Genomic DNA, 12,579 nt, shown 5'->3' with positions numbered 1-12,579 from the left:
GCCCGGGCATGAAAATAAAAAAATCGTATTTTTTCCACAAACAGGATAAATTAGTCCCCAATTTTTTCATTTTCCCAAGGGTAACAGGAGAAATTGGACCCCAAAAGTTGTTGTCCAATTTGTCATGAGTACGCTGACACCCCATATGTGGGAGAAAACTACTGTATGGACACACGTCGGGGCTCGGAAGGGAAGCAGTGACGTTTTGGAATGCAGACTTTGATGGAATGGTCTGCGGGTGTCATGTGCGTTTGGAGAGCCCCTGATGTACCTAAACTATTGAAACTCCCCATAAGTGACCCCATTTTGGACAATAGACCCCCCACGGAACTTATCTAGATGTGTGGTGAGCACTTTGAACCCCCAAGTGCTTCACAGAAGTTTATAACGCTCGGACGTGAAAATAAAAAAATCATTTTTTTCCACAAAAATGATATTTTTGCCCCCAATTTTTTATTTTCCTAAGGGTAACAGGAGAAATTGGACCCCAAAAATTGTTTTGCAATTTGTCCTGAGTAGGCTGATACCCTACATGTGGGGGTAAAACACTGTTTGGGCGCATGGCAGAGCTTGGAAGGGAAGGAGCACCAGTTGACTTTTTCAACTCAGAATTGGCTGGAATTGAGATCATATGCAATGTTGCATTTGGAGAGCCCCTGATGTGCCCAAACAGTGGAAACCCCCAATTCTAACTCCAACCCGAACCCCAACACACCCCTAACCCTAATCTCAGCCCTAACCCTAATGGAAATAAATACATTTTTTTTATTTTATTATTTTTCCCTAACTAAGGGGGTGATAACGGGGGGTTTGATTTACTATTTATGGCGGTTTTTATGTTTGGCAGCTGTCGCACGCTAAAAGACGCTTTTTATTGTAAAAACAGTTTTTGCATCACCACATATTGAGAGCTATAATTTTTCCGTATTTTGACCCACCGAGTCATGTGAGGTCTTATTTTTTGCGGGACGAGTTGACGTTTTTATTGGTACCATTTTCGGGCACGTGACATTTTTTGATCGCTTTTTATTCCGATTTTTGGGACGCAGAATGAACAAAAACCAGCATTTCATGAATTTCTTTTTGGGGGGTGCGTTTACACCGTTCCGCGTGCGGTAAAATTGATAAAGCGGTTTTATTCTTCGGGTCAGTACGGTTACAGCGATACCTCATTTAGGTCGTTTTTTATGTTTTGTCGGTTTTATGCAATGAAAACTATTTTATATAAAAAATAATTATTTTTGCATCGCTTTATTCTGCGAGCTATAACTTTTTTATTTTTTCGCTGATGATGCTGTGTGGTGGCTCGTTTTTTGCGGAACAAGATGACGTTTTCAGCGGTACCATGGATATTTATATGCGTCTTTTTGATCGCGCGTTATTACACTTTTTGTTTGGCGGTATGATAATAAATCATTATTTTTTGCTTCGTTTTTTATTTTTATTTTTTAAGGGGTTCGCTAAAGGGGTTAACTAATAGGACAGTTTTATAGGGCGGGTCGTTACGGACGCGGCGATTCCTAATATGTGTACTTTTATTGTTTTGGTTTTTTTTTATTTCCAAAAAATGGATTTATTTGGGGGAATATTTTTTTTTTTTCTAATTTATTTGGCGATTTTCTTTTAATTATTTTAACACTTTTTTAATTTTTTTTTTAACTTTATTAAATAGTCCCAGGTGGGACATCACTGTCCTGTGACAGATCGCTGATCTGTCACATCACAGATCAGCAATCTGTCACAGGCATTGAAGAAGACTTCCTCTTGCCTGCGCTTTGCAGGCACTGAGGAAGCCAGCTTCCTGCAGGCCCCCGAAGGCCCCTGTCGCCATCTTGGATTCGGGGGCCTGCACATTGCGCTGCCGTGGGGGGCTCAGGGAAGCACGGAGGGAGCCCCCTCCCTGCCGATGCTTCCCTTTAACCCCCGGTACACCGCGATCGTGTTTGATCGCGGTGTGCAAGGGGTTAACGTGACCGCCCCTGACACATTGTGTCGGGTGTCAGCTGTGATAATCAGCTGACACCCGGCCGCGATCAGCGGCGCTCACCACGTGGGCGCCGCTGATCGCGGTAGACGTTCTATCCTGTCCATGGGCATAGGGGCCCGGGTCCCATGGACGGGATAGTACGTCGGATGTCAGAAAGGGGTTAAAGAAATTTACCACTATCATGAAATACAATATAACGAAAAAGTGGTTTGGTACAGTGTTAGCCAGTAGAAAAAAATATATAAAGTGCTCTCAGTGAGAGAAACAAAATAGGAATCTTGTGGGTATGATACCTTTTAATGGCCAACAAATAATAGTGAATGTTGTTACAAAGCAAGCTTTCGGGACTGCTTACGTCCCTTCATCAGGCTGATATGGCAAAAATCTTCAAATATTTTGCCATATCAGCCTGATGAAGGGACGTAAGCAGTCCCGAAAGCTTGCTTTGTAACAACATTCACTATTATTTGTTGGCCATTAAAAGGTATCATACCCACAAGATTCCTATTTTGTTTCTCTCACTGAGAGCACTTGAAATACAATATGTCACGATAAAATAATCTCAGAATCAGTGGGCTCCATTGAAGTATTTCACAGTTATTACCACAAAGAAGTGACAGTTGTCAGAATTGTAAAATATGGCTTGGTGCTGAAGGTGAAAACAGATATGGGATGTGATGTTTACTTTTCATTAGATTTCAGTGCATGAGGGCCGGACTGTGCACTGGGTCTTCTCCCTGTGATTCACCAGCCCCTCCGTCGCCTCCTGTCTTTGAATGTGAGGTCACTGTTGAGATTTCAAACAGAGTAGACAAGTCAATCAGAGACCAGAGGCAGGCAGATGTAACTTTACATTACAAAATCATGCTGACAGGTTCTAGTTTAACCCCTTTACCCCCTTGAGATTTTTTGTTCTTGCATTTTCAATTTTTGCACCCCTTCTCCCCAAATCCATAACTTTTTTTATTTTTTGGTCAATATCGCCATGTGAGGGCTTGTTTTTTGCGGGACAAGTTGTACTTTTGAAGGACCCCATTGATTTTACCATATAGTGTATTGGAAAATGGGTAAAAAAATTCCAAGAGGGTTGAAATGGCAAAAAAAAAAGAGTTACTTGATACCAAACATATATAGGTTCCTTTTTAATTAAGTGGTAAAAAAAATTCAAAATCTTGTAAAAAAAGATAAAAAATAATGGCGGGATATTGCTAGACCCATAGCGTCTCCATTTTTTGGGATGTGAGGCTGGGTGAGGGCTTATTTTTTGAGTGCCGAGCTGACGTTTTTATCCATATCATTTTGGGGTAGATATGATCAATTGCTTGCCTGTTATTGCATTTTATTGCAATATTGTGGTGACCCAAAAAAAGTTATTCTGGCTTTTTGATTTCCTTTTCGTTACACCAGATCATATCAATTCTTTCTATATTTTGATAGATCGGGCATTTCTCACTCAACACTTTTCACTTGCTTCAGTAGTCTCCTTAAGAAACTTGAAGCTGCGATCTTCTGATCACTTGTGCTCCACATAGCAGAGCTCCTGCCCTGCTATGTGTTGCAGAAATGTTCATCTGCTATGAACGCCGACCATGGGGCGGGGCTCATGGCAGATCAGCAATGACAAGCATCGGGGTCTCCTGTAGATCCATTGGCACTCCGCAATACGCAACTCACAAAAAATTAGGGATATTTGGCTTTTGGGTGAAATTTATGGGATATGTAAAAACTTCATGCTACAGTGATACTTTATTATGAATTTGGTCATTAAGCTTCTTGTTAGAGAACAGCAAGTTGTATAAAAAGCACTGAGACATTGAACAGTTGGATATGTGCGTCCGAAAGTTTAGAGACGGTCGCATTAATTAGGTTCACTTGAAAAGGTTAGAGTGCATTTTAGTTTCATCCTGAAATTTTGCCTGAAAGCCAAATATCCTTAACCTATGGGAGTAGTGTAGCTAAATTTCTAACCCAGTACAACTTAAGAAATAAGTCCAACTGCACTCCCTTTTTGTAGGGTCAGGCCAAATTAGGTTCCTACATCCATACATAAGCCATGGGTGCCCATGATATGATGCCACTACACTATTTGTTCATTTTGAACCACTTTTGGTAGGAAACACTTACACGGCCTATAGTCTTACAGTTGCTATGACCCAGTCTTCAAGCTGTTACAATTTGACTCTTGCTAAACTTGCTCAGATCCAACACATTAACTTCAAGAACTGAACTCTAGAGTAGTATTCACTTTCTAAACCATGAAGCCATGTTACCAGATATCACAATTGCTGCATTTTTTGTGTACAGAACACCAGCTGCCTTTAAAAGTTGAAGCAAAGAGGATGTGATTTCATGAAAATTCATGCCCATTGTGCATTTTCTGGTACATGTTTTTCTCAAAGATTTTTCAAGGGAGCCTGAAAAACACACTATTAGAAAGCATAAAAATATAATAAATAAAGCAGATGGCCATTGTGGGTTTTAGTGCAGTCGGATGCTGAAAATATGCAGGAAAAAATCCATAGTTTCTTCAAGTGAGAACATGACCTAAGGCTCCGGTCAGATGTCTGTAAATTCCTTTATCTGAGACAATTGGGACAATTATGCAAGTGATACTGAGCGCAAACTCTGATCCGAGTGTCAGCATAGTGTGATCCGGATGAGGGAACGGGAGCACGCTGTGAGGAGAAGATGGAGAACCAAATGACACCATCTTCTCCATTCTGTGAGTCAACGTAAATCTGAGTGCACTCGGATCTTGTCTGACTGTTTTCTGATGTTTTCCGTGCACCCATAGACTTGAATAGGTGGGTGACAACCGATTTAGGAGTGAAATCACACCATTCTGTGACTTTTTTCACAGACAAAATCGGTCATCAGCACTGACCCATTGACTAACTTTGTTCCAAGTGCTCTCCGATAAAAAAAAAAAAAAAAAAAAAAAAAAAAAATCGCTCAGCACTCGACCGTTGTATATCAAGTATACGCTGGTGTGAGCGAGCCCTAAAAGTAATTACAGAGGTTAACAAATCTACCATTTATACGTATGCCAGCCTATAGCATGAATTAGCACATTATTCCACCTTAGTAAAATCAAACACAAAACCTGAAGGTTAACTAAACTGTAAGTAATGGGTACTGTAGTTTCACTTAATATATTTTAAGTATTATCTTAGGCAATGGAATATTTTTGCCAAATCTGTTTCCTGATTTAAATATTGCTTGAAAGGACAAGCAAACACAATCTAAGATAATGAGCGATTGTAGGATTGTGTTAACTGATTGTGTCATGAGGTGTGCATTATAAAAGACCACTGCAAGTGACAAGAATCAGCCAGGTTGGGGGAATACCACAATCATGAAGGTTTTGGTCTTTGCACTCGTTTGCTTACATCTCTCAGAGGGACTCGTGAGGTAAGTGACATAAACAAAATCACTTTTCCACTTTTAGAAAAGTAGATCCCAAACAATTCCTGTAATCAGGCTTGAACTGGCCCACAGGGAAACAGGTGAATTCCCTGGTGGATCCCTCTATATGAGCAGTAGTTATCAACATATACTTGATTCACTATCTGCTGATAATGGCTGTATCTCATCATTCATACACCAAACTACCAAGTGTATTATTATATACCATCAGAGATAAATTTGAGAGTGAGGGTAATGTGATATTTGCACATAGTAGAACAGTGAGACCCCGAAGTCATTGACCCCAAAGTCAATGCCTGCAGAAGGGGATTTTTCTTTCTTCCAAGATATATATACAAGATATATGTGTGTGTGTGTGTGTGTGTGTGTGTGTGTGTGTGTGTGTGTATGTATATATATATATATAATATTCATTAGGTAAACTAGGAGGCACATCAGTAAGGGATCAGTAACCTGTCAGAAGCCATACACATAAATACCTAATCAGAGCACCACATGAAGGCCCCCCATAGGCCTCCCCTAAGTACGATAATATCATTAACTCAAAACTGAAAATAAAGATTAAATAACAACCACAAGACGAATTTCATCAACCAAGGTATCATTTTAATCAGTGTAACGGCGCCAACCTGACACTGTCTGTAGGTTTCTGTGCACAATACTGCTGACATGTTCCCTTTTATCTTTCTTGATGAGGCCCCTTCCCCCATATACCTCTGTGCAGCTTAACCACCTGCACAGGCAGTATGTCCGCCCCTGATCCTGCTGTTGAGTAGACTGCAGGCTTAAAGTGACCTGTGGTCTTCAGAACGGAGATCAGTAGTTCAGAACTGAGAACAGTAGTGCAGGGAGATTGTGTCTTGCTGCTCTACTTCAGGTCTTAATTATATTGGCATACTGAGCATGGGGCCCAGGGCGATTGTCCCCCGGTAGCTGCTACTGCATAGAATATAATAGGTACAGGTACTATCTATTAAAAACATGAACCACACAAGTATGTGGAACACGCAAGTCTTAAGAGACCTTTCTCTTAATAACACACAAGTTATCTCAAGTGGATTTTCTGCTTTCCAGTATCAGTTAAAGGGAATCTGTCACCTATTTTTTTGCCCTATGAGCTGCCGGGACCGCCGTCAGGGGCTTATCTACAGCATTCTGTAATGCTGTAGATAAGCCCCCGATGTAACCTGAAAGATAAGAAAAATGAGTTAGATTATACTCACGAGGGGTCCGGTCCGGTCCGATGGGTGTCGCGGTCCGGGTCCGGCGCCTCCCATCTTCTAGAGATAATGTCCTCCTTCTTCCTTCTGCTGCGGCTCCTGCACAGGCATACTATGTCTGCCCTATTGAGGTCATAGCAGAGTACTGCAGTGTGCAGGCGCCGGGAAAGGTCAGAGACGTTCGGCGCCTGCGCACTGCAGTACCTTACTCTGCCCTCAATAGAGAAGATAAAGTGCGCCTGCGCAGGAGCCGTGGCAGAAGTAAGAAGGAGGACGTCATAGCTAGAAGATGGGAGGTGCCGGGCCAGACCGTGACTCCCACCGCACTGGACCGCGCCCCCCGGTGAGTATAATCTAACTCGTTTTTCTTATATTTCATTACAGAATGCTGTAGATAAGCCCATGATGGCAGTGCCGGCAGCTCATAGGTGAAAAAAATAGGTGACAGATTCCCTTTGAAAAGAATTTGTCACCAGGTTTTTGTTATGGAATCAGAATGTATCATGATGTAGAGGCAGAGAGGCTTTGTCACGGCTCAGATATCCCAGTGCTAGGGGCTCCTTCACTATCTCTAAAGGTAGGAGTGCCCCAGCTATCCCTGTTTCAGGGATTATTTCTAATAGTGAAGATGCCAGGGCCGCGTCCCTTGCTGAGCTCCTAGATCTGCCTTAAACTGTCCCCTCCCCCACCCTGGGAAATGGGGAATAGTGGCGTATAAGAATACACAACCCAGACTTACAAGGGATTACTTACAGGGATAAAGAAAAATACCAATCACACAAATATGCACTCACAAACAACAGAGCGGAACTCCAGGGAGTGAAGTTCAGGAAGGAAAACAAATGAAAGAGGATGAGGGCAAGCATACAGACAAAACTCCAACCAACAGTCTTTAGAACAACACTCCAAATGCCTCCTCAAACAACAAGCTCCTTCACACTCCTGAACCTGGGCAGAATTAAACTAACACTGTTAATACTGATTGCCATAGGCGAGTATATATAGGAGAGGGGAGTGGCCAATACTGAACAGCTGAGACTATAAAAGCTGTAAGCCTACAGCAGCACTCAAGTGAAACCAGAAACCTTCAACGTTTAACATGTTGGTGAAGTGCTTCTAATCCATGCAGGAGTTCATGAAAACAAATCCTCGGGTTTTGTGTCCCCCCTCTTTCACAGTAAATCTGTGACAGCCTGATTCCAGAGATGTATCACTCACTAGACTGCTTGGTGCAGTTTTGATGAAATCCCTGTTTTCTCTGCTATAGATTTAGCAATGGTCAGAATGCTCAGTTGGGTATAACCTTGCCCATGCCACTGTAGATTTTTGTGTACAGTGTATATTGTCAACATGGTGTCAATCAGTGGTATGGGTGGGGTTTCACAGATTAGTTGCATTGCTGTCATAGACACCCAATCCTGCAGTGATAATTTCCTTGTGACAAAACACTGATTTATTATATCAAGCTGTTGAGTAAGTGACACATCCCAGGAATGAAAGTCTTTGCCCCTACATTATGCTGCTCTCAGATTTAATAGCAAAAATCTGTTGACAGATTCCCTTTAAAGGATATGGAGATCTTCAAGGGCAATTTTTTTTACTTAATTGCATGTGTTTTAGGGTAAAAGTAATGTTTACAATTTGGTTTCTTTAAAAATTATGCAGCATTTGGATAGGTGAAAACTTATATATGTGGGGGTCCAGCCATTGGGACCAACTGGCAGAAAGGGGCACATATATCCCTGTTAGAATGGCCGGCCACCGCTCCATTCATTTTGTGGCTTCCAGAAAAAGCTGAGGGCAGCACTCGGCAGTCCCAAAGGGAGTTAATGGAGAGGTGGTCAGGCATGTGTACTGCTGCTAAAATAAAGTAACGAGGATAAAAGTGTCTTCTGCTGATCAGTGCTGGTCTCAGCGGTTACACACAGACTGATCTATAAGCTATCACCTATCTTGTGGAGATATGATCACTTATTTTCACTGGTCAATCCCTTTAGGTATAAAAAAATGTATCCCCTAAGGTGTACACATAACTAATATCAACATTATTACAGCAGCGCTGCTACATCACATTTATGCTGTTTATGTTCATTTTTAGAGTTCCTCTGAGTAAAGGAAAGTCCATCCGGCAGAAAATGAGGGAAGCTGGAGTTCTGGATGATTATCTGAAGACGCACAAGATTGATTTTTCAGATAAATACAGAGGATATGCCGTTGCTACTGAGTCCATGTATTTTGATGTATGTTAGACTTTCTAAGATAGCATTTATTAAATGTTTAATTAATTTTTTTAATGGATCATAATTAAGCTTACTGAAATGTTAAAGAGGTTGTCCACTACTTCATCATTGATGATTTATCCTTAGGATAGGTCATCGATATCTGATTGGTCGGGTTCCGACACCCGTCATCTTCGCCGATGAGTTGTTCTTGGTGTTGGCGGCCGACAGCCAGATCTGATCAATTGCGGAGCTGTTCCATCTTCCTACAGTGGGTACTGTAAATCTGCCTCCTTTTCAAATCAATAGCAGGCGGATATGCAGTACCCAGCCGAGGCCACTATCAGAAGATGGAGCAGCTCTGCACCAACACCATTAATAGCTGATCGGCGGGGTGCTGGGTGCCGGATCCTGACCCATCAGACATTGATGACCTATCGTGAGAATAGGTCATCAATGATAAAGTGGTGGACAACCTCTTTAAGGCTGTGTTCACACGTTGCATTTTTTTCGCGTTTTTCCCGCGGATTTTTAAATCCGCTCAAAAAACGCCTAAAAGAAGCTTCCCATTCATTTTAATGCATTTTGCACTTTTTGTGCATATTGATGCGTTTTTTTTACCGCTAAAAAAAATGCTTCGTGGTAAAAAAACGCAGCATGCTCATTAATTTCCACATTTCTGGCTATTTTCTATGCGTCTGGGGACGCTCCGGTAAAAAACGCACAAAAATCATGGCAAAACACAAAAAACGCGCATTTTCTGGGAAGGAGTCCGTTTTTTATGCAGAAATTTTCTGCACATAGCCTTAATGTAGAATTTCCAAAGAGAAGCGCTACATTGCTTTATTTTAATTGGCACCTACATTTTTATCATTGTTATGCAGCAGATATTCTAGTTCAATAATGTAACATATCTTCTGTGTTTGGTTTTTAGACATATTACTATGGACCAATTAGTATTGGAACACCTCCTCAGAACTTCCTGGTTTTGTTCGACACAGGTTCCTCCAATCTCTGGGTTCCATCTACTTACTGTCAAAGCACAGCCTGCAGTGAGTATGAAAGTGGCCAATGCAGTACATTGATTTCAGTCCCTTTTCTTAAAGGGGTTGTCCAGGCTTGAGGCTAAAGTCTCCAGTCACTCACTGTGCACAGCATTCTCCAGTGCTGGGATTGGGCCATTTGAATACATGCAGTTACGTGCTGACTAGACTTGCATGGCCTCTCTCAATACAAGTGAAGTGAGCGAGTTCAGACATGTTTAGTTTGAATGTGGCTAGAAGTATGCAAATCAATCACATAACCACCTGCTTCTTGCGCCAGCACTGGAGAATACTGACAGTGTGCACTTTGTGCTGTGAGTATTCTCAATCTGCAGCCACATAATGTGACTATAGATTTGAGCCCCAAGCCTGGCAAACGCCTTTATAACTGTATTACACAAAAGATGCAATCAGATGCAAAATCCTGTACCGCTTGTTCGTGCACAGGACATAACTTTACAGTGCTATTTTTCCTGACTACAGACGTGAGGATAGCATAGACTATGCCATCCACAACAGATGCCAGCTATTACATACAGTTGACACCCTCCAGCAATGGACAGGTTAACAACTCTGGTATAATTTAGGGAGCCTTATCTTGACTGTTACATCACTCAGATGCCAAGATCAATAGCAACTGCAAAATTTAAATCATTATTACATTTTCTATTCTTTATTTTAAAAGATGATGTAATAATAGTAATGATTTTACAAAAAAAAAAAACTCCTAAGCAAAGGATACACCAACAATGAGAAAAACTCATGGTCATTGCACAATACTTTCATTCAACTAAACTGACTTCAGCTGAAGTTGCCTGCAGGAGAATTCCCAAGCTCCCCTGCCCTGCTTACATCACCAACCGATGATGCATAGCATCAAGAGAGTGATTTATTGCTCTAAGAGCTGCTTATCTGTCCCCTGTCCTAATTATCAGAACCCAGTCCTGCTTTAAAAATAATGGACATAGCAAAGTGTAAAGCTGGAGTCACACATAGCGACTCACCAGCGATCCCGACAACGATATCAATGTGTCAGGATCGCTGGTGAGTCGCTACATGATCGCTGGTGAGCTGTCAAACAGACAGCTTCACCAGCGATCAGCACAGCGACGCCGAGCGCGGCATCGCTGTGTACGTTAGTTACCAGCTCCCTGCATCAGCACGCTGGTAACTAACATACACATCGGGTTTCTAAGGGACGCACGTCCCTTGGATACCCGATGTGTACGTTAGTTACCAGCTGATCGCTGGTCTCCCGCCTGTCACACGCAGCGATGCGTGCTGGCCAGCGGGAGACCAGCGATGGAAGAAATGTCCAGAGGTTTCCAAGAGCGATCAGCGATAGCGGCAGGGGGGCCGGTCGCTGATCGCTGTCACACACAGTGATCTCGCTGGTGAGATCACTGTTGAGTCACAAAACTTGTGTGACGGGGCCTTTAGGCTGGTTTTACACCGTGCTTTGCTCCATGTTCAATGGTCCCATCAGGGCTTACGTTCGAGGCCCCCGCAAAACGGCTTTCGGGTGTATGTGCAGACGGGGCCATTGACTATAATTTTGGGGTGTATACGCCAACTGGAGGAGGACACTCAGACAAAGTAGACTGCATCTGAGTGTCAGCCTCCAGTGGGCCTATATGCCTGACAGAACACACGTTGACTCCGAAATCCTGTTTTGCGGGGCATTTGGATGTAAACCTTGATGGGACCCCTGTGCATGGTGAAAAAAAGTTATGCAAAAGGGGTCTAAATCTGCAAGCAGCTGATAAGTCCAGAAATGTGGTCACTGAAGAGGTGACCTTTGAATAGGTCTTCTCCACACAATGTCCTCCTCCACTGAAGTCCTACAGAGAGCCAGATTTCAAAAAAGGGTAGGTAGATTGTGTAAATGCAGAGGAGAAAAACGTGCTGTACGGGTGCAGTATGTGTTATGTAGGAGCAGGACTTCAATGGACTAGGAGCTGCATCAGGGTCGTAGTCGTAGTTTCTGCCTCCATAAATAAGTATACATCGTACATTTATTTCTATGTCTACAACTAGGACAACCCCTTCTCAATCTGTATGTTTGCCCCATTAAAATAACAACACTTGTACTGACCTCTGGGGCCGGCGTCGTTCCAGCAGTGTCAGCACTGTCTCTCCTGGTGATCATGTACAGTGTGACATCATGTTATCCATGTGGCGAATCAACGGCCACTTCACTCTCCCAGCCTGCGAATAAATCGCTTACATCAGGACGATGCATACTGGTTAATGCATTGACTGCTAAGCGCTAATCAGAGGAATAAGCAGTGCAGCCCTCAGTTACTTGCACCAGGTGGCATTGCTACTTATAATTTGGACATACTACTTATTCTTGTCAGAATCTCTCAACATATCTATTTATATAATTGCCTTGTAATGTTTTCATTTCCTGTTCTGTCCAGATGTCTGTGACGAGGTCAGTTTACGCTGAGTCGACTTTTTCTTTAGCGTGAACCCTCTGGGTCGTGGCACCCACCTACCTAGGGCGAGCTGACCTTGTGAGGAACCACCCCCTATACAGGGAGTGTCAGGGGCAAGACCAAGGGGGGTGAGCCACCACGACTGCTGGCACCAGACGGCCGGCTCAGGTAGACACTAGATACGAGTGTCTGACGACAAGGACGTGCAGGAAACAAGACAAGACGTATGTTCAAGGTATCTTC

At 42.7% G+C, this 12,579-nt stretch overlaps 1 protein-coding gene across 2 annotated transcripts in view; it reads left to right on the top strand.

Annotated features, from left to right (window-relative positions):
• The window catches only part of LOC141047408 (gastricsin-like), an 81,354-nt gene that overhangs the window by 44,628 nt on the left and 24,147 nt on the right, over positions 1-12,579 (top strand). The window contains exons 1-3 of one of the 2 annotated variants that reach the window (XM_073542482.1): positions 5,256-5,398; positions 8,732-8,873; positions 9,787-9,904. In XM_073542482.1, the coding sequence (XP_073398583.1) occupies positions 5,343-5,398; positions 8,732-8,873; positions 9,787-9,904 (316 nt within the window). In that variant the 5' untranslated portion in view covers positions 5,256-5,342. Of the gene's footprint in view, positions 1-5,255; positions 5,399-8,731; positions 8,874-9,786; positions 9,905-12,579 lie in introns of those variants that run through there. The other variant, XM_073542481.1, reaches the window with a different exon arrangement.

Source organism: Dendrobates tinctorius, unplaced genomic scaffold (assembly GCF_039654945.1).
Source record: "Dendrobates tinctorius isolate UK_male_01 unplaced genomic scaffold, ASM3965494v1 ptg000127l, whole genome shotgun sequence".
Taxonomy (NCBI): Eukaryota; Metazoa; Chordata; class Amphibia; order Anura; family Dendrobatidae; genus Dendrobates; species Dendrobates tinctorius.
This window is presented reverse-complemented; position numbering and strand designations above follow the sequence as displayed.